Here is a 23,488-nt window from a genome sequence, read left to right on the forward strand (position 1 = left end):
CCTTTCACATGATCTTGAAACATTATAAAAGTATTGATTACGGGTGCATTACAGTTTCAGTGATGGCTAATGTGAGTGATGTTATGGTATCACTGAATGGGGCGCAGTCTGAGATGTAAGACGCCGTGGCATGTCAACCCATTTAAAGCAGTACAGCATGTTTTCTACCTTTTTTTGAATTTGTTTTTATCATTTAAATGTGACACAAGTCTAATGCAGATCAGTTATTCTAACCAATAAATGTATGTCTGATTATAATGGATTTACAAACAGTGATCAAATGTGATGCGGCTGATCTTTCTCTTAGGATTTTGATAATGCATTGGTGTCAAATATTAAATCACCTCTCTACAGCTCATAAGTGCATATCAGGAAATAAAAAAAACATTCATTCAAAGCAGTAGAAGAAAGGAAAATACGCAATCGGCTCACAAAAGTCACAACTTTATTGCACCTTTATAGTTTAACTATAGTGTGGTAAGAGCCGCTTTCATTATGAAAGGTCTCCTCCCTGGTCAGAAAAGGTGGTGCAAAATATAGAACCATCAATGCAAACATGTGGACCGTCCATTCACACGGGGCAATGTTCCTCTGTGTCAGTTCGAGAATCCGTTTGACACCCTACGTCGATTTCACAGCTGAAAAACACGTCCTATGGAAAGTAGACTGCTGTAGTCTCTCTTGTACTGTACACACTACAGTGACATAGGGAAGGTCTTGCATGAAAACAGACAACTCTCTTACACACAAATGAGCTAACACATTTGCAGATTAATTCTCAAGTTAACACTCACCAACTGATCCGAATATTAGTAGCACATTAAAGATCTGTGTCTTTTCTTCTTTAAATTATATATTTATAACATTAAATCCTATACTTTTTTTTATAGCCAATTCAAGGCAACATCTCTAGAATGAAAAGAAATGCATGGGCAGATCTTTACAGCGTTGGAGGGAAACGGGTAGCATAAGATGGACTGTACAGGCTTCTACGCTGGCAAAGCATTTTGTTATTACGTTAGTTTCTCTACGCATCTGTGCCCGGATTGGTGCAAGATGATCCCATGGTTTCCACACCTGAAATATTTTGTATAAAACAGTTTCTACAGGATGTACAGGATGCAAAATGGTGGTCCCGGGAGAGGGCCTACTTTGATATGAAGCAAGGAGGGTCTGATGAGAGATGATGGGATACAGGGTGTCTGGGTTCCTGAGTCTTAGCCCAGTTTCTAGGTGACCAGCATGAGCATCAGAAAATTGCATAGAGTAATAAGATACAAGGGGAAATAAAATATTAGCATGTGGCAGTCCCATTCTAACACAGTGCCTGTATGAAATTTAACCCCTTTATTTCAGTACATAAGTGAAGAACAGTTTGTGAAAGGTCAAATCACACAAAGAGCTTCTGAACGCTGGACTGATGACATGAAAGTTAAAAACGACTGCTCCCGTCTTCAGTTCCTCCCGACAACCCCAACTCTGCCAGTCAACATTTGCATTGTGTTGTCAGAAAACAATAACGTCCAGGTAGATGTACAGATATGCTGAAACGTATAGTGTCAAATGTTTTGTTCATCGATGTCGATATTTCCACAGACAATGAAATTGTTAAGAAAAATTGGCAGAGCATTCTTTTGTGGTTTTCTAAACTCAATTCGTTAAGGAACAAAAAGGGTACATAACCAGCACGACAAAAAATTCACCTTGGTAAATTTTTGAAAAATTTCAGACATGCATATTTAGAAAAAAAAAGTGGCAATTTTAAAGCGTAATTTTACCAACAATATGCAGGCAAAATTTGGTCCTTAAAAACAAGCCACGTGGCACAGACACTGCAGCAAAATAAAATATCAGCAGATAAAGGTATAAAATAGGAAAATCATAGAGAAATCTAAAATAAATCAAAGTTTGAACACACCTTCTCATTAAGTAAATGGAAAAATGTCTAACTTTTGACTGTACTAATGAATAAACTATTATGGATCTTTGTAATTTGGTATAGAATTATTTCAGGAGAAGATTAAACAAGTTTAATGTCCGACTAACTGAGCCCTTATGTCTGCAAAAGTATGATCTGAGATGGTTTACAGTTTACAAAACAAGACAGCCAAAGTGTTGAGGTTATATTTTGCCATTCTCCTTCTCAAATATGATAAACTGTATCTTATTTCATAGTAGCTCAAGGTTGTTGGGGCAAGAACCAAGGCTCAGGGGATGGCAACATGTATGTCATTCATTTGACATGGAGGTGTAAGGGTTTCTATTACTGCATGCATAGAAAAGTTAGAGCCACTTCCTGTGGTATTTGGATTTAAAGGGGATATGATGGGAGCCTGAAAACATTTAATTTTTGTTTAAAATGAAGACAGAAGGGGCTGTCAGACAGTCGGTGCAGTCTGTGCTGCTTTAGAAATGAACTTACAAGCAACTCAAGAATTTTGGTTCTCAAGATAAACAAAAGACCAATAGATTTAAAAAAGTGGGAAAAGGGAACAGAAGTTTGGTATACAGTATCGTTGTCTCGATTTCCAGTCAGCATGACCTCAACAGCAATGTGGACTCTCAGCGACGGACTCCAAAAACTCTCTTTCCTCCAGGTGTTACAGACCACTTGCTTCGCCTGTCCTGGATCTTCTGGAAGATGCTGCTGCCACTTCTCCACTTCTCTTTTTTAAAGTTTTTCATTTTCTTCACCTGTTCATTCGAACAAAAATGGGGAGACAATGGAAAGCAAGAATGAGCCTTACTGGAATATTTCATCCACAAAATGACCATTTGCATGTCACTTATTCCATGTTATGTTGAAATCATGGAGAAAACTTTTTCTTGCATGCCTCCAGGGGGACAGAGAATCCAAAAACGTGGAAAATTCCTGATCAACTGGAGTAAAAGTGGACCATATTCAGCAATTGCAAAACTATATCAAAACTATATTAAAAATGAACTGAAAGTGAAACTTTCCACTGGGAGCTGCTGGTCTGCTGCTGCCTCAATCGGTTAGTAAGTTTCTGTTATTGTGTTACTTCTGTGTTTAAAATGGTTAGTTCAGATTCACCAGAGTCACACAACAACACAAACTACAGATTGAGGCAACAATGAACCAGCAGCACTGTCTTCACTGAGGTAAATTTTTTGTCAATGGCTTTGAAAAAAGAATAGGTATGTTTCTGTTTCAGTTTAGTTGCCTGATGGCAAGTGCTGTCTGTTTGGGAAGCACTGAGTATACAACTGGATAAATGAGACTTGGTTTATACTGCACAAGTCGTGTGCAAGAGTTTGTGAATGTATAGTTTTGCTGTTAAAGGTTATCAAGAATTTTCTCTGTTTTTAGCTTCTGTGTTCACCGTTCCAAGTGGCTGAAATATTGCTTTGAGAGTAGCAGACCCAAAGATAATCTAATTTGAGAGACATTATTCCCATCATTTCTTTAAAGAAAATTTTCCTCACCTTTCCCCGGTCAAAATCTTCATCCCACTCATCGATCACAGTGTCACTCATGGCGTGCCGGACATCCTCAGCAGCATCTCTACTAATCGCAGAGACCTCTCCATCCCAACTGAGGACTGGATCAGACAGTCAAAATGTATCAATACATATAAAATATCATCTGCTACACTACAAACTGCTAAATAATCTAAACTATCTAAAATGCTGCCATACGAAGCATCATCCGTGTCTTACCGTTGGCTCCGTAGGCCTTATCAGTGGCGTTCCTGAGCAGCTCCTCTACCACCCCACTTGTCTTTTTCCCGTCCCAGGCTACAGGAGCAGGACGGGTCGAGGTGTCTCCTGAGTGACTTCCATCAGCTGCTGGCGCCTGACTGCGTTTGTAGCCGTCCTTCACTTGGCTGTCCCACACTACCACTGAGGCTGGATTTGAAAAAACAATCAGCATAAAGACAAAAAAAAAAAAGAGAGAGAGAAAAAGCGATTAAATCTGGCATTCTCACACTGTAGTGAGTCACGCTCTCCTGCTAAAATTGTGAAATGACTGGTCACATAAATGAGAGGCTGTAGTGGTGCAGTGATTTTCAGAGAGTGGCTCTGATCAATACAATGCAGTATTTTGCGTTTTGTGTTGGCATGGAAACAAGATCACACATTTCTCACTGCGGCTGGCATAGTATGAGTGCGTGTATTTTTATTGTAACGACAGTATGGACGCGCTCACATACCTGAGCTTTGTTTACTTATTTTGCTGTTCTCCGTGGCGTTCTTTTTGGAGGGGGGTTCCTCTGCTTCAGGCTCATCATTCTGCCTGTCTGAGTGTCGCCGGCTCTCCTCCCACAGTTTCACATCTTCTTTTAGCCGCTTCTTCTTCTTCACCTTTAGTTTCTTTTTCAAGGTTATCAGATCTCCAATATCATTCTGAATGACTGCCGCCTTCAACTCAGAAGTGCTGTTGGGAGACAGTAAGTTAAGACGGTTTATTGCTTACTGGCTGAATTGTGGGGATTTCTAAAAGTGAACTGGTTGTTATAGTCACAAAGTTATATCCTTCTTCTTCAAAATTATGAGCTAAAACTCATTTACGTCATTTACTAATGAAGAATAGTGGGAAACAAAAACACACGTGACATTACTAAGGTCTTGTTCAGACTGCCAGACCAAATCCATATTTTGTCATATCCACATTTTATCCACACTGTTTTTAGAAAGTGAAGTCAGCAAAAAAAAGCAAACACATGAAAAGTAATTTTTGCAAATCAAATCAAATACAAACCACAGCTGGAGGTTTAAAATGCAATTCCAATATGCAGCTCAGTTTGGACGCCCAAATTGGATTTTAATTGTCTTTTACGTCACTCGTAATACGACACAACAACATCAAAACAGATACAGCTTTTTATAGTCTAAAGCAAGTAAGATTTAATACTTTTGGGGAATTTTTAATGCCACTTGGAATACAATTTAGAACAAAAAGAAAAAAACACGAACCAACATCAATGACTTAGGGTTCGGGTTCTAGTTTTGCACAACATAAAACATGACTTTTTTTGTCTTGTGACAGACGAGGGTAGAACAGAACTAGGAGATTTGTGGCGTTAATTGGAGAGTTTTCTTTCTGTGTTTCTCACTCTGCATGTGGGATCATTTCACTGTCTCTAGTGCCACTGTGCTGAGTTTGAAACTTTTGGCAAAAACAGTTCACATGTGCATTGCCTTGTACAGGTTTCAGCCATGCCGTGAAACCAATTTTCATTGAATTTGCACCTCCCCATGTCGTCCAGAGTAATGTGACAGCTAGCTTGCAGACAGAAATTAGTGTTTTATATATATATATATATATATATATATATATATATATATATATATCCCTGGAGGTTGGTGATGTCTGGACAAACAAATCTGATCTAATTACCTGCAAATAACAGCGTGGACAGTCTGTCTTTAAGATCTGATTGAGGAAACAAATGTCATTTGCCTGCAGTCTGAATGAAGCCTAAAATAATAAAACTTTTACCCACCTCTTTGATGCAGTGCATGCTGAAGTTTTGCCCTGCAGAGCCTCCACTAGCTGCATCTTCTTTTTCTTCTTCTTCTTCTTTAGCTTTACAGAGTCCCTTCCCTCTCCTTTATGAGCTGACTCACACTGTGTCGGGGTTGTAGCAGCTAACTGAGGCTTCGGCTTAGACTGTTCTGTATCTGAGTGAGATGTAAGACTCCACATGCCACCTTGACACCAATCCTCCTCCTGGTTCGCTGTGTCCAGGTGAGATGGGACACACTCCCTCTCCTTAACCTTCTCGCCCTCCTCCTGCTCCCTCTTTCGCTTTTTCTTTTTCTTCTTCCTTTTTTTCTCGCTGGCTGATTCCCCGGGGTTGGCCTGTGTCACTGTAGCCGGGGGTGTCACCGGCTCTGTGTCACCCTCCACCTCAGAATGCCGCCGCTTCTTTTTCTTCTTCTTCTTTGGATTGACCTTTTGAGTGCTGTTGAGGTCTGGTTCTTGCACCAACGAGATGAGACTGTTGGAAGACTTGGGGCTCCTGGGGGCAGCACTGTGAAGCCCGTTGGTTTTAAGAGAAAGGCTGGCGTTTGGCTTTTGCAGGGTGGAGAGAAGGGACTGTTTCTGAGGGCTCTGCTGTTTGAAGGATCCACTTGAGTGGGCAAAAGGCGATGACTGGACTTTAGGTGAATGGAATGGATCAGTTCTGGAAAAAGAAGAAGAGAAAACGTCTGGATTTGCACGCTCACGTTCACTTAAAACGGACAAATCTGTGATATGGGGCTCATACCTGTGAGTGTGAGTAGGTGAGGCAAAGGTGAAGAGGTTAAGTTGATTTTGATGCATGGGGTCACTGGACAGCTGGCGTGGCAAAGGGGGCAGAGCATCAATGCTGCTCGGTCTCTGGCTGCGAGCCTGCAGTTATCGACATAAATAAAAACTTGGTGGTCTAAAAAAAATAGCCATGAATGTGACAAAAATAAGGAAGAGATTCAAATAGGGAAGAGGAGGATTAAAAGGAATGGCAGGGAAAGATGGAGGGAGGAAAACAAAGAGGAAAGGGTATGGCAGAGAAGAATTAGAAATGGTTAGAAAAAAAGAACAAACTAAAGGAAAAGAAGACAAACTCTAAACAAGTGCTACCATGTGGTTGATTAGACAGGCACACTGGAGAAATAACACATTACGAACAGCAGAACATAAACCATAAAAGGAGCGTTTGCTTGCCTTAACTTAACTACTTATTGAAATTAATGGTCAAATTTGGGATAGCAGTGTAGAGTAAGGCAACAGAAGGTTATAATGAGCTTTTGCTAAGACAGGAGGTGGTGCTGCTGCTGTGGATGGGAATGAAGTTCACCTTCTTGGCTGACAGCGCCAGTTTCTTGGCAGGTGGAGGTGACATGGTGCTGGTGGCTTCAGACGTGATGTTGTTGAGGGCCGGGGGTTTTATTTTCGCTGTTTTCTGCTCCTCTGTGCTCTGAGAGCGCTCCACGCTCTTGGCTGGAGACGCTAAGCCATTGGAGCCTTTCCGTGGGGTGGAGGGAGTCTCTCCTACTGGCGCACTTTTGGTTCCCACAGAGTCCTGGCCGGAAAGAAAGGCAATCATAGCTTGTGATTATGCTTCCGTCTTTATGTTATTGAACATTTTCAAATTGGCGGAAATACTTTTTCTTCATTTCCGACATAGCTTTTATGCATCCTGCATATCAATTTTCTGCACAATACGTTTCCAGATCTCAGTGAGAGTCTCAACGCCTAAAAAGTTTTCAAAACTGCTTCCTATTTTTACTCGCAAGTTAAGACATTCCTGCTGCCAACTAGCTACGTATTTCTATAGACAACGCTGGCACACTTCCAAAAAAGTCGAGGCCATGTGTCTTTTTAGTGGACGGAAAAACGAAGATCCATTAACGTCCACACAGCGCAGCACTAGATTTTTAACATAAAATATTTTGAATAATGTTAGACATGTTTTAAGTATTTCTTGAACAGAATTCTAACGATAGCTAAAATAATGTTTATTCAAAACTTTTCCAAAACATTCAATTAATTCCAAACCATTTCCAGGCATGGAAAACAGTTTCTCTAATTTCATAACTTTTCCAAAAATTGGGAAGCTTGTTTATATCTACTTTTGACACTACAAATATTCCTGTACGAAAACTGACTGTGAACTAGGACTTGTGTTTGTGCTTTTTCATGGTAAATATTACCTTTGATTCAGTGGTGTCGGCAGAGGAAGAGTCAGACAAAGACTTAATTGAGGTAGACGCTGCCATGCCTCTGCCCTCGCCACCTTGCTTTTTCTCCCCCTCCGTCCTGCTGACCCCGTTGTTGGAGGGCGTCGGAGTGCTGCTGCGGGACTGCGCTTGGCTCTGGGGAGACGGCTTCTTCAGCTTCTTGAAAGGCTCTTCGATAACCGTGGGTCCGCCTGGCAGCTTTGGCGGGCCATTGGAGGATGACGTCCAGTTGGAAAGTCTGGGCTGTGGCTGCGAGCTCACACCGTTCCTGGAAATGGGCAAGCCCAAACCACCATCCATGGACTGGATCTTACGCAGCTGTGCAGGCTCAAGTTTCTGAAAAGAGGAGATCTGTATAAAAACCCGAGCACGTATCAAGTCCACATATCTGAAAGTGGCCTGGATGGCATCTTGTCTCTCACCTTCGTGATCTGCGGGGAAGAGAGAGGCCCGTTCAGGTTAGCCCTCTTTATCTGTTCAGACGACACACTGTTCTTCACAGGATGTAACATCCCCTGTTTGGTGGTCTGTCCATCTGCATTCTTCTTGCTTTCAGGGATCCTTCAAAGTACAAACAAAGACTCTGGTTTATTTAATTATATATAAAGACAACACCTTTTTTTGATCTCTTTCAGCACCCCAGTGTCTCACCTCAGGTAGAAAAGCACATAAGCCTGCTGGTTCAAGACCACTTTGATGTTACTAGAGTGCACCATTGAATCATTCATTTGGTACCACTGTCCGTTGCTTGCCTAGGAGAAAACAAGGACAAGATAAAACTTTACATGCCAAATGTATTTACTGAGTCTTTATTTATTCACAGTTAAACTATAAATCAGTTCAACAACAAACACAGAGAATATTAAATAATGCGGGCTCATTAAAAGCAGTTGCAGGCAGGTAAATGGTCTGTTAAATTTGAGATCAAATTAGACTTTATATGCCTTTCACAGATACAAGAGACACTACTACAGTTTTTGTTAGGATAATATACACAATGAGACTATAAGGATTTGTCAACTGGAAATATTGGCATTGTCAGTGGTAGAAGAAGTGACCTTTTTTTTCAGTACAACTATTTTACTTAAAGTGAAGGCAAGGTAAGGCAGCCTAATTTGTTTAGCACACTTCATACAACAGAGACATTCAAAGTGCTCTGCAGAACAAAAAATATAAAACATATTAAAAGGACAGAGACTTGCAGTATAAGAGTAAAGAGAAAAGATATAAAAGGTAAAGTTCATTACTAAATGAGTCATGATTTTAAACAAAAAAAGTCACCATTAAAAGTAGAACAAGTGCAGTTAAGAGGTATGAGGATACAAAAAGATTATTTAAAATATTTGAAAAAGGAATTTGCAGCCATTACCAGGTGGAGTTGGCGGTGTAAAAAAGGAAACATTTTTAGTTTTGACTTAAAAGTGGTCAGAGTCGGGGCTTGTCTAACATCATCTGAAACATTATTTTGCTGCATGATAACAAAATGCTGCTTCACCGTGTTTAGTTCTGACTCTTGGGACGGTCAGTAGGCCGGTCCCAGATGTCCTGAGGGTCCTAGAAGGTTCAGATGTCACAAGCATGTCAGAGATAAATTCAGACGCTGAGCCACAGAGTGATTTCAGCAGCAAGATACTGAAATCAAATCTCTGAGTAGCAGGAAGCCAGTTTCAGGATTGTAGAACTGGAGTAATGTGGTCATATTTCCTAGGTTTTATCAGGACCCCCTCGGCAGCATTCTGATATCCGATATCTGATATACATGAAGAGTGAAAGAGAGGCATTATCAGTGGGCTGATGTACTTGAATTTTCTTAGCCCTTGTTTAAGGTGAAGTTCCTATTTCTAATATAATCCTGGATAGTTACATTAATAAAATTTGTATTATTATAGATCCAGATGTATTGCTCAGGACCCAATGAAGTACAGTGTGAAGTTGTTTGAAACACCCCTGTTCAAACAATCAGCCCATTCCGAACAGGCACGGTTTGAATGTGGAAGGAAATTTGAAGTAACTTGTTGGTACAGACATTTAACTTTGAGCCTTAAAGTGCCACCTCCCTTTGTTTATTTGCTGTTAAAAGTCATGTTTCTGATGCTGATCCTCAAAAACAAGGTGGCTCATCTCAAGGTGTCTTTCCTCAGATTTTGACTGATTTTTTTTTTTTTTTTTTTTTTAAAGAAAAAAGAAGTGCATCTGCTCATCCTACCTTTACATAGCAGTAGTAGTGACCAGCATGACAACTGTAGCCAGAGTGCACCAGAACAGCATAGAGGCCGTACATAACAGGATCGCCTGAGCTCTGAGACATGTAGGGGCGGATGTTCAGAAATTCTGGGTAACCAACATCCTAAAATGAAGAAAAACAAACACGGAAATGTAAAATCACAGAGAAAGTTGTCAGCTTTTTGAAGACAGCCAAAAGTGTGAGAAATCTTTGTTAACCTTTGTTATTTTTCCTCCGCTGAAGTTGGCAAACCTCTTCAGTGAAAGGGTCAGTACATTAGATGTTCGATGGACTGTAAAGCGCTTAGTCGCTGGCACTTTCTTTTTGCACCTGGAGAGAAAAAAGAAAGAGTCATGATACATGATGCAGAAAGGATGTCTACTGTGAGTGAACAAAAACATTTTTTTTTTTTACATGCCCTGCAGATTTAGTTAAAAATGTAGGATGCTGTCAGATGAGATAAATGCACTTACTTGGCACACATGTAGGCATTCTCTCCACTTAGTACATCTGGTTTAACAAACAGTTCCAGGGCTCGCACGATGTTTGCCGCTTGCTGAAAGACAAAAACAGAGAAAACCAGTGTTGCTGATGTTGTGTAATACATCCGTGGAAATAAAAGTTATATTGAGATCTTGTGAAACGTACCCGAATCTCCACAGCAATGTCCAGGTAAGGGTCATATGTATCTGACACACTTTTACAAATAGAGCATTTCACTGAAAAACAAAATACAAAAAAACAAATGAGACTCTCTTTGAGGCTGGTTCTGAAGAAATATGAATAATGAATCTGTTAATGTAACAAGGTGATCAGTCACTACTGGAATATTTCACACAAGCCTCTGTTCCACTTCCTGTAAACACAAGACAATCAAGAACCTCAAACCAACTGCCTCTGACGCTCAGATCAAACACTTCACGCTATTTTTACGGTCTAACGGTTGTGAAACTGACACATTTAACCAGATGAATAACAATTTTGCAAGTTGTCGCCTACTCTCAAATGGCTGCATCTTACAATCTGATTTATGATTAACCCTTTCAACTCTGCAATAGAATTGTTTTTTTTTAATTGCTGTAATGTCATGTCTTGGAGTATCTTCAAATGCTTCACATCCCTAAAATCTGTACACCTAAGCTAAAAGGTTATGTTTGTCAATACACCATAATAATGAATGAATGAATTGGAATTGTGTCAAAAATTGGGCATGTTTTTCATCAAATGTTACAAAATAAAAACATAGAACTTATTGATCCAAATGATGAATGTTGGAATGTGAATAAAATATTTTAGAACACTCCATAAATTATCTTAATTAAATACATGAATTAGTTTTTGGGATATTCTCATTTATATGGGCAGAGTGCAAAGGTGTTTTGTTTGTTTCATCATTCATTGTTCAAGTGCCACCGTGTGGTTTTGCACCACGTGACGCATCGACTTTTCGTAATGACGTATTGATCCATATGTAGAACAATCTCCCGTAGCAGTCTGCAGTATGTTTGTTTCTAAATGTTTAATGTAAGTTCTCTAATCACTATGCCTAAATTTGGTTAATTCTATTGAATATCCGCTGAAGAAATTTCTATTGACTTCTGGTGGAGAGAAATGCTGCTTTCCTAAAACTTTTATATTTGCTTTAAAATTAGAAACACAAGGTGTTTAACTCCTTTTGCAAATGACATTCTTTGCAACAATATTAACATTTATTTAGTCAGTGTACACCATATGCAATACAATTTCTGGGAACTTAAGGTTAAATTTAATCTCACTCTACTCTGTCAGTGGATTTAAAATGTGTCATTTTTGCGAAAGAAAAACTGTAATGAGCACAACATATTTGAAATCTTCTATAGAACTTTGTATAAAGCAGTAGTAACATAGACCAGATCCTGCAGACTACTTTGGATATGAATGTATAAATGCAGCGTAAAGAGTACTAAACCACATCAAGCTGTTTTAGCAATATATATTTTGTTAAAACTGACATTAGTCTAGTCTGCTGAGTCATGGATCAATAGCGCATTACCAAAAGCAACACGTGGAAATTCAGAGGAGTGCACAGCTCTAGAGGCAATATTTCTCTACATTCTACAAAAAGCCAATACCTCTTGACCTGAGGTAACCTCCAAAGATCTGGTGAACCAGCGTTGTGGCCTGGGTCTGCCTGTCCAGCCTGCAGACAGGAAGAAAAAAAACATCAAAACATTTCTGTAAATCCAGGCATCCATCTATTTTCTGCTGCTTATCGCTGAAATGGCAGGAGGCCCAACAAGGTACTCTAGACCACTGGTTCCCAAATGGTGGGTCGTGGTACAAACGTGGGTCTCAGGTCCATTCTGAATGGACAGCACGTGACTCGTGAATGTGTCCACTTTGAAAAAACACAATTTATTTTGGAGTGTCGGAACACTGCTTTTATTTTGAAGTGCCATTTATTGTTTACTCTTGGGCTACATTTTATTTTTTTTTGCTTTAAGCAAAGAAGTTTATATTTTTGAAATTAAATTGAATATGTGGTAATTTGTAATGTGTGGACCTTGAACTAATAAAGAAATCTGGACCCGATGCTGGTTCACCTGGGAAACACTGGTCTGGATGTTCTTTTATCCAGCAATGATTTCTAGCTCATCCTGATGGATCCTGAGGCGTTCCCAAGACAGACCAGATATACAATCTCTACAGTATCAGTCTATCCTGAGGTCTCCTACCATTTGGAAGTGCCTGAAAACCTCCATATGGAGGTGACAAGAAGGCATCCTAATTAGATTCCCAAACCACCTCAACTGTCTTTGATGCAAAGAAGCAAAAAGTAGTGGATCTACTTCGAACTCCCTCCTGATGTCTTAGGTCTTCGCCTTATCTCTAATGTGAAGATAAGCGAAGGAAACTCATTCTGCCAGCTTGTTTCTACAATGTATGCAAGTGGCTGCTAGATTTGCTTCACTCTGCAGCCAAAAAATAATGGTTAGTAGATTTTGGAATACACCATCCACTGTGGCAGGTGGACAAAAAAGTTTATTTCCAACCTTGGGTACAACTCCTGCATTACTGCTGACACATCAATCCGCCTGTCCAGCTCATGTTCCTTTTCACCCTGGCCCTTGAACAAGACCCTGAGATACTTAAACTCCTTCACTTTGGGCAGCAACTGATGCAAAACCTAGAGGGGAAAAAAAAATCTACCATTCCCTGGGCGGAGCACGATGGCCTCAGACTTGAGGTGCTGACTCTCATCCTGACCACTTCACACTCAAATTCAAACCGCCCCAGTGTGACCTAAAGGACACGGTCTGATAGCCAACAAAACCACATCACCTGCAAAGAGCAGAGAAGCAATTCTGAGGTCCACAAACCGAATTCTCCGTCAGAACTATAAATACTCAAGGCAGTTTATTTTCGGCCCCGGGACTATGGAGCAGCTGTGACTCAGGAGGCAGAGCAGTCTACATATCAAAGTATACTGCGACTTGTGTCAATGACTTTGATTGAGTGGCAGGTGGCATGTTGCATGGTAGCCTTGAATGTGTGTGTGAATGAGGCAATGTGGCATGTAATGTTGAGTGCTTTGAGCGGTTGGAAGACTAAAAAGGAGAGAAATGTTAGCCAATTTACGATTTCCAGATCCCATTTAGAGATTTCAACAAGGCCGGATGAACTGAACTGTTCTGAACTGCTTTTTGATGCATAAGCACAAAAAAAAGTCAACAACTTTCCCTCCCTGGGTTTTTTTTTTTAAAACACAATCATAATTCTTTCTTATGGCCTTTACATTGGACAGCTCCAGCGTGAAAGGAGCAGAGAAAGAGGGAATGACATGCAGCCGAAAGTTGCAGGTTGGAATCGAACTTGCGGACGCTGCAGCAAGGACAAGGCCTCGGCACGTTGGGCACACTCTCCAAAAAGTGAACTGGACGCCCCAACACATTCATACATTTAACACTTTTAAGAAACCATATTAAAGCCTTACTTAGGGTATCCGTTGAGGCAGGCTTTCTGCATGGCATCGATGGTATACCGCAGAAATTCATGGGCATCCTCCTGGCTTCCAAAGCGAAAATGTCTGGCAATTTCTGTCAGAGATAAAAGAGCATGTTAGCTTTGTGCCAATGAAATGTTTCCAACCCTGAGTGCATTAACACAATTAAGTGCTTTGTGACAATTATTCACGTTTTAGCCACACCACTTACTGAAACAGGAGAGTTCAGGATAGATGTTCATTGCTTAAATGTTAAACACTGAGAGTCTAATTTTTCAGTATTTGCATTATGTCACGGGCAATCCACAGTCATACTGACAACAAAGGAACAGCAGGGCAGCAAGAGTAAACATTATTAACAATCCTTTGTTCTGCCAACATTTGTACTGTCTAAGAATAGGTTTCTGCAAAACAGAGAAGAGGCTCAATGAACGACAAGTGACCTGACAACTTCCTGTCAAAATAAAAGGATGCAAAAGGACACAAACAAGTGTGTGTTCTTTAAATAATTAAGCAAATAGACAGCCTTGGTTTTCAATACCATTCATAGTATTATAGGGTAGCAGGTTATGCTGTAGTCAAGATATTTACACACTTGTACATATTATATAATAATAAGCAGTAAGGATAGTTTATTTTATGATATAAAGTTTAAAGAGCACACTTCACTGGGGACTTACAGCTACTATTAAGGTTATTTGCTCATGTATTCCAGACATGCAGTTCACTGACCATGACCTCATAAGCAGCTTATGGTCACTTAGTGACTTCAGCAGACTGACGTCTCGTCTAAACGTCTCAAAGTAGAGATAATGTAGCTCTAAAGCCTTTGCCTCTACCGTTATTTCCTAATGGAGGAAAAGGGAAAGTGTGAGCTGGCAGCATTATGTGGTCATCACCACATTCCCAGCATATCATCCCTGCGCATTTACGACAATGAATCACCCCTGAGTGGGAAAAAGGAGTAAAACACCATGCTCTAATGACTTGTTTGGGGCACTTTCACGTAGATGGGGGAACACATATACCTTGAAGATATGAACTGTGTGGGCATGTGATTGGGTGGTTTTATTTTGTTTGTGAGGCCCCGGCTGTGAAATCCTGGGGCGATTTCAGGATCAGTTTCAGTGAGCTCTTTCGATTTAAGTGTGATGTCATTGCGCTTTATTTGTATATTTTGAGGGAGTATGCTGAGCAAGAGGCACAGATGTTGAATTCTTATTGTATGCATTTACTTTGTTTTAGCTGCAGAGGGACACACTAACTGCGGGGGTGGCCACCAGCTACAATAAATGTAAAGACAAACCATAAAAACACATACAGTGCATCTCTATGTTTGGGTTAAAAAAAGGAGGGAAAAAGGTGGACTGTACATTTTTGTGCTAAAGCTGCTCCTCTCAGCCTGCAGTCACAAGGAGACAGAGAGGGCATCAGCAAAGGAGGGGGGGTGACGGGGGGAGGGAGAGATAGAAAATGAGGCGCAGGAGGTGGAGACATGATTGCAGCAGCACATAGGGAAGTAGCAGGCAGGTAGGGAGGGAGGGAGGGAGACGACAGCACACTACCTCACCATGTCAAGGTGCAACTCACATCTCATACTCTCTACATGGTGTTCATTCACAGCCCGCAGTCACACCGCTCCACTTTTGGACTGCAGTTACTGGCTCCTGTCACATGGGACACTGTGGCCAGTGTTGCATCATCACGCCTCAGGCAGTGTTCAACCGAAAATCAGGTGCGTGAGACTCCTGACACAACCTGCATTGAAACTAGCGAGCACAAACTGCTCAGACACAATCACGCAGTGTTAAAGGAAGCTGGGGGTCTTACTTTTCAGGTCTCTGATGAAGGAGACCGGCTTGATGGCATTGCCTGTGTTGGCAAAGGCTTGGATGATGTGGTTCTGCATTACACAGATCATACAAAAGCCCGACTGGTGACCTGAAACGCAGACAACAAAGAAAGTTAGAGTCAATAACAAAATTTTAATTACAGAGATGTGTAACTGTGACAGTATTCAGATTCAGAAAACCATCACTGATCATCAACATACGATGTGAAACATGATGTACCGTTACACTCAACTGTACATCACAACACAATCTTTACTATGGTACATACAGTACGTAAAAGACTCACATTAAACAGAAAAAAAACATACTGGATTAAAAAGAAAAGTCAGAATTAGGCTGATGGTATTCACAGAAATACGGGTAAAGGGTTTTTGGCGTAAAAGTGTGTCAGTGCTGTAGACTGTCCGGTGCTGCACTGCCCCAGTGGCTGAGTCTTGCCTTTTTTATCCCATCAGTATCACATCATTATCTGAAGTTTAGACATATGTGAATCAATGCCTCACCACTACAATGTATTAATTAGAGCTGTGCTACGACAGACTGTGTGTGGTACTGGGTTAGCTGCTAACGAGACTCCGCCGCGACACAATGGACCCCCCCCCCTCCAGTACCTCAGAGCAGTTAATTCTTATTTTTGTCTCCATTTTGAAACCTAATTTTATACAGGCCTTACTTAGCGATTTTTTAAATCATTCTAACTTGGCTGGGTAGTTGGTGACACAACTCGTAATACATATTTACTTTGCTTTACCTGGAATATTGTGCTGTTTAACGGGGTTCATTGTTGCATCACAATGCATTTGTCACATGTAATACCAAAACATAATAATTCTTGATGAAATGAAAACTTGCTCAATGCTATGCATCAGCTTGGTTACTGGTCTGGACCAAAGGACCATTCAGTTAGCTTCATACTATTTTACAATGTAACCTACAGCACTAAAACTTTAAGGTCAGCGAGTCTTTGTTTTCTTGGCTTGTTAAAAAAGTTTAGTCAGTAATTCATTGACTGCTGAATGTTTGAGAGTCTGAATAAAAGTTATGTGTGAACAAACAGGCCAACTGAAGCAGCTGCTTTTGTTTCTCTTCTTCAGCTGCTGGCTCGCATTCCATAGTGACTTTCAGCCACATGTGTCTGTACTAAGGTTAACAGTAACGGGACTGGAGTAATTTCCAAAACTTAAAACTATGTGGGTGTGCGTAATCTTGAGAAAAATATCAGTGAATGAGAGTGGAAATGCTGCCAGTCTGGCTGCATTTAAGAGCATGATACAAATACTCACAGGCACGGCTGTGCTCCTTTGAGAGTAAGTAGTTGGCAAGTGGCGGGGTGTAGGTGAGACACTGCACAGTGGAGTTGAGGAAGCAGGTGTTTCCTAGGTTGTGGAGACCGGCTCCCACCCTGTACACGCGCTCCCATTTAAGGGTAAGCTTGTTCCCTGGAAAGAGCATCTTCTGTGGGGCGGGGATCCCGTCGCTCTGGCCCCCGACTACGTTCTCTGAAACTGAAGGGGGAGTGCGGTCAATTGTGACATTATCAGAGCAGTAATTCACAAACTAGAGATGATCTGATACCATTTTTTGCTTCTCGGTATCAATTCCGATACCTGAACTTGTGTATTAGCCAATAAATGCCAAATTCCTGACAACAGCGTTACTATATTTACCGGAAGTCAATTCTTCTTCACAGCTCTAAAACAGTAGTTGCCAGTGGCTGCACAGCACAACTTGCTGCGTAGGCCACTGTTTAAGAGTTGTGAAGACTTGATTTCTGAGAAAACTGCCTTTAACTGAGTGTGACACAAATTCAGAGTTTATTAATAAATGATTAGATCAGTGCTCGGACCCGATATCCGATGCAGCGTTTTAGGCAAGGCAAATTTATTTTTATAGCACATTTCATACCCAATGGCAACACCAAGTGCTTTACAGATTAATCAAGTCAAAGTTCAATGTGGCCCAATCACGAAGCATGCCTCAAAGGCCTGAACAAATAGTAATTTCAATTCAATTTTAATTTGATCTATAAGGTCCAATATCACAAATTATAATTAGCCTCAGAGGGCTGTACAACATATGACATCCTTCTATCCTTGGACCCTAATAGTGACAAAGGAGAAACTACCAAAAAAAAATTAAAAGGGGAATAGTGGTAGAAACCTCAGGAAGAGAAACTGAGGAGGGATCATAACATTACAGTTATGCAGTAATTTTAGGCAGTATTGGTATCAGAACAACTCTAACAGAAACTGAGCTTTAATGGAGCAAAAGGACAAGAGGTGAATATGAAAAATGTAAAACTATCAAAATCTAAATTTTCAGTTCAATTTGAGAGCTTACCTTGCCTCTTTATTTGGGCCGGCTCTGGAGCCTTTTGGCTCGTAGCGCCTTCATTTCTGGGATTGAGGATCACATACTTGTTCTTCAGGCTGTCCAGCTGATAGGAGAAACCCTTGCTGGCAGGCTCGAACTCTATCTTCTGCAAGAGGACCTTCTTGGCAGAAGAGGCCAACAGTTTGTTGAGGTCGCCCTCATCACCCGTCTCCTTTCGACCAGGTTTTAATGCCTCCTTGAGTTTATCCACTATCGGCATTGTTGGAACATCACTGCAGAAAAAGTTGAATTGAGTGTCAGTGTGGTCAAGAGATCCATCACATTTTATCAAATTAATTCTACACCCTATTCAAAAGTACCAAAGCCTCCTTTAGTGTATTTTTTTCTTTCACATAACCACTGTGATGGGACTTGAAGTTGTCACCATGGCAGTGTTAATGGCCCCCTTAGCTGAACAGAACTGAAGCTAAACCCTCAGTTGATCAAATTAATGTTGAACTTATCGCTCTGATTATCACTTAAGTGCCAAATAATGCCCTCTCCAGGCCGCATATCCTCACGTGACTCCACAAGAGATATAAAGACGGTGTGCATCCGAGGAACCAACTGGGTCTTGGCAGCTGTCCTCACAGTTATGCAAGACAGCAGTCGCTGGTAACATAGGGTGGCAAAGAGTGTATAAGATAGGAGAGGACAATCATTTAGAGCACATGACAACAGTTGCTGATAACTGCCATGTGTAAGTCTTATCGTTCATTTTGCCTGCATCAATGTTTTCATTGTTATCTCCCACCAATTCTTCGGTAAAGCTGTACATCATCAACTAAATTATTGTGATGTCGCTGACTAAAAAAGATAACAAATTGTAGAAATCTGCACTGGCTGTCTGCTGTCCCTTTAAATACACTGTAGCTAAGTGCACTGTAAGGACCATTTCAGTGTAGATAACAACAACCATCTGCCAGAGTCAGTCCAGTCAATGACTTCTGACATGTTATTTCCTACAAAGGCAGCAGGGTGGCAAAATGTGTTCAACGCTGACCGAGGAGTGAGTAAACAAATCATTCAGCCTCTTATTGCCTCAGTTTATTCAGGATGCAGCCAAGGTGCCCCAAACACCACAAACAGCCCTAAAAGTGAGAGCATTACAGCATGTAGACGTTAATACACTAAAACACCAAAGGCACGGAGCACCACGAGAGTCGTGCTCATCAGAGTGGGCAGTGACGTCATTAAGAGGGAAGGAGGGCTGAACATGCATTGTATGCACAAGGGCATGCTGACCTTCACGTGCGGCTGACACTGATACAACTAAAAACCACACAGCCCACAGGGACACAGCTTAACTGCAGTGATGCAACTGCAAGACCAGGCTGTAATATTAATACAGTGACCACAATACAGCTGTCTGATCAGATTATTATGTCACAACAATAAATCATTTTATTTGCACATAGCACACAGTTTCTTTATAATGTTTATGTTTGTATTGGGATGTCTTCGCAGTGACAATGAGCAGTTATCTGAAACCTTAAAGGGATAGTTCTGATTTTTTATGTTGTATAGTCATATGAGCCATTCACAAGGAGTGATAAGCATGGAATTTAGCTGAGGCTACATGTGCTAACGTTCATGCATAAATAAAGTATATGGCTTAAACAGTGTAATAAAATTACCACGGGTAATGTAAGATGCCTTTAGGTCAGTCATAACCAAAATCCAGCCTGGGGGGCCAATTTTGGCCCTCGGACCGATTTTAAACCGCCCTTGGTTTGTCTTTCAAAATATACTTTATGATTAACATAATACTGGTTAATCAAGCAAGATCACTTTGCATTTATTTTAGTTTACGTCACGATGCCAGGACAATCATACAGTTTAGAGACAAGCACCAAGAAGGAACTGCATAGACAAAATAAACAAGCAAACTAACTGTTACCTAACACCAGATATTTCCTGCAGGGTGGCAGAAATGGCCACAGCAAAGAAGAATAAAGTTGTCAGCGAGGGCCATTGCTTTCAGGAGCGGTGGAAAGTTGAATACTTTTGAACTTAAAGATGAAACAGCTGTTATTTGTGCTTTTTTTAAAATAACCCATATGATGCAAGAAGCAGCTGGCCCCCAGGTACTTTTGCATTATCTATTCTGGCCCTTACTCAAGAAAGGTTTGGACACCTCTGCTTTAGATGATAAGATAGCTAGTGGGCACCTGTTTTGAGATCATCTGAAATCACAAAGAAATTCACCTTCCGAAATGAATGGTTAAAACAGTTTTTACATAACATTGCACCTTCAAATTGGTCAGTTATCTTGGCACTGTCTGCCGTTGATCATTTTTGTCTGGCAAGTCTGTGGTTGGACTTAGAGCCTCATTGTCCATGTATGAATATCAGAACCAATAAGAATGTCAAACACACATTCCCAGAAAATACTAACGTTCTAGGAGTTTTGCGTTTAAGCATATCCATACTCTCATGTTATGTCTCATGCTGTGTTGTCAATGTTGTAGAAATAACTTGTAGAAATACATCTGGTAATGCATTCACAGGCCAAGTGTTGGCAAAACACTGCCATTATTTTAGTTTTCTGGCAAAATTCAGATAATAATAATAACATAAAAGATGCAGTTCACTAAGTTCACTGAGCCTAACTCAAACAGGCAGAATTGTCAAAACATCTTTTTAGAGCTTATATCAATAATTACATTTCTGAACAGGTCTGTTAGGAGTGCAAAAATGCACATAGTCATAACAGCTGCATGCTTCCAACTTTTTCTTTTCTTCACATTTTGAAAATGCATTTTCAACAACCTCTCTTTATCTATCCATAAAATAGCTAGCTGCCCACATTACACAGAAAAAAAGAAGACTGAATAAGGCTGAAATTATTGGTCAATTACTCCATTAGGTGATCTATGAAAAATTTCATTCTGAACTACTTTGCTAACTATTTCATTGTTTAAGATATTTTTCAAGTAACAATATCAAACATATTTGGGTTCCAGTTTCTTAAATACAAAGATTTTTTTCTTTTGTCTGTTTTGAACTGTTGTCTTAAGATGGAAAGACATAATAGTTTCGCGTTTAGCACTGCTGCTCAGGAGAAACAACGAATCTGAAGAGGTCATCTTTTGCTCTGGGAATTGCAGTGAACATTTTCCACTATGTTCTCATCGAGGCGGCAGAAAAAAAATCCATACAGCATAGTATCACGTTATTTTAGTGCCACAATATCGTCTGTACAAAGGGATACCAAGTATCAATTTTTTTTTATTCAATAAATTAATAACATTACACATACCAATTTAACGTGTGGTAGCCTACTAGAAATTAAATGAATTGCTGTTGCGGTCCACTAGATACATTCTACTGCAATTAAAAAAGGCTGAAGTGCGATGAACAGACTGAAAACTTTATCTTATAAGATAAAACACAATTTGACAAAAGGTTGCCTTTGGCGACATAATTTGCAGTTAAAAAAGAAGGTAATAGTTTACAATATAATGCAGTATATGCTATTGCAATGTATGTTGACGCAGTACTCAGCGTGTCGCCAAAATGTTTAAAATCGCAATAATATTGTATCGTGATAATATCGTATCATGGGGCTTCTGGTGATTATCACTGATAAAACTAACCAATCACTTGGGAATAATAGCACATTAATACACAGTGACAAAATGTTAGTTGCGGGCCTAATATTAATAAGATTTTAAGTCCTGTCTATAAGATATAATCGTGGATCACATAGTGACCTGGGGTACATGTGATGACTTCATGGCTTCCCAAAATATTGTATTCACAACGACTGATAAAAAAAACAAAAAAAAAACATGTAAACAAAGCGGACCATGTGATAAAAATGCAGAGTTTTAAAGATAATTATCCCGGTTTTCCCTGATATAGAAGTTGAATGTCATGACGGTTAATTTTTAAAGGAACACCTTTCTAATGGCAAATTATTTCATAGACGCAGTTGTGTGTTGCTGAAATAAACAAAGCTGCTGGATCACTTAACATTTTCCACTATCAATAAACAAATAAATACAAGCAAAGATTGATCATACAATAACCAACAAGCAAATCACATGTACCTACTCGTGGGCTAAAAATGCGAACAATGGATTTTACAAGAAGCACCTGAAGGCAGCACAGCCACTGCTGTCACTACTAAAATCACTGCATTGTTAGCTTGATTTAACATTAAACGTTACTTAGCTGTTCACTGATATTGGTGTTATTCTGGTTCGTGATAACAGTAATCGACTCCGCTAGCCGGGCAGCCTCTGTACACCAGTCAACTCTTTGGGCCACTCATCATAGCTTAAATGCTAAGCTGCTAACATCAGTCACCGTTAATTTCGACCTGAACGGCCTCAACTTTGGAGACAAAACGTTGTCATTACTTCAATATATACCTCTACACGTCTATGTTTAATTATCAGCCGTTTTCTGCGACCCGCTGTGTCGTTTTCTGTCTGTTTAAGTTTGACAGCAGCAGCAGCAAATTAGCCAGCGAGCTAACTTAACGTGGCGAGAGAGCCTCTAGCCTCCCTCAGTGTTGCAATGTGGGTTAGCATCTCAGTGTTCAGGTGGCTAATGGTCACCAACCACCACATCCTGTCCGTTTGTTTAACGACACCATCCTGGAAATATTTGCTAACAAACAGCACATATATCCAAAATACGTTTGTAAGCTCACCTTTCGTTCAATCGTCCTAAAACGTTAACGGTAGAGGTGTCTGCTTCCTCAGCTGTAGCTCTCGGGTCTGGTATTTTCGCCCATGCTGCATTATCAGAGGGCGGTAACGAGAATGACTGACAGGGATGAAGAGCCAATGGAAGAGCAGGTCACGCCGTAGATGAGAGGTTCAGCCAATCAGCGCTCAATCTGCTGCAGCGCTGTCGGGAGAGAGCCACACGTGACTTCCAGCCAGCGCTGTTTACCAGTGATGCTATCGGCGCGATGCATGTTCACTATTTTTAATGTAATGTACGAAAAAAGAGTGCCAATGAATCCCTGATTATATGCTGCTACAGTTATGCAGGGCTCAATTAATAAAGCGATGCTGCCGCACGTAAAAATGCCTTGGGGATTTAATTTGCTTTCATCGTGACTATTTCCCTATTGCTACCGATTTTTTTTTTCGAATATTTGATTCGTAAAATGTCCGCAGATTTAATCCATAATCAGATTCATACTTTATTGTCCTCTGTGGAAGAAACGTTTTTCCACAGTCTTTACAAATATATACTCAGAGCAATGTACACACAGGATGTAGCCCATTGGGTATACAGGTTTGTAATTTGACTTCATGCTTTTGGACTGAATCGAATTAACACGAGAAACTCCTCTTACAATATCATCAAAAGAAAAGAGTGAGGCTGCAATTTATCCTTGCATTG

General features: G+C 40.4%; 1 protein-coding gene across 1 annotated transcript; it reads right to left on the bottom strand.

The window, feature by feature from the left end:
- Window positions 1-428: 428 nt before the first annotated feature.
- Window positions 429-22,923, bottom strand: usp36 (ubiquitin specific peptidase 36). The gene is made up of 20 exons (XM_042504729.2): window positions 22,785-22,923; window positions 18,089-18,354; window positions 17,032-17,253; window positions 15,726-15,836; window positions 13,887-13,989; window positions 12,025-12,092; window positions 10,562-10,632; window positions 10,387-10,469; window positions 10,132-10,243; window positions 9,896-10,036; window positions 8,341-8,441; window positions 8,112-8,250; window positions 7,663-8,025; window positions 6,807-7,031; window positions 6,237-6,361; window positions 5,469-6,152; window positions 4,176-4,399; window positions 3,682-3,870; window positions 3,448-3,563; window positions 429-2,694 (listed from the first exon to the last, which is right to left on the bottom strand). Exons 2-20 carry the CDS (start codon window positions 18,339-18,341, stop codon window positions 2,563-2,565), a joined length of 3,462 nt encoding a protein of 1,153 aa, XP_042360663.2. The 5' UTR covers window positions 18,342-18,354; window positions 22,785-22,923; the 3' UTR covers window positions 429-2,562.
- Between the last annotated feature and the right edge of the window lie 565 nt (window positions 22,924-23,488).

The sequence above is a fragment of the Plectropomus leopardus genome, chromosome 18 (genome assembly GCF_026936395.1).
Source record: "Plectropomus leopardus strain MGB_pleo_1.0 chromosome 18, ASM2693639v1, whole genome shotgun sequence".
Classification (NCBI taxonomy): Eukaryota; Metazoa; Chordata; class Actinopteri; order Perciformes; family Serranidae; genus Plectropomus; species Plectropomus leopardus.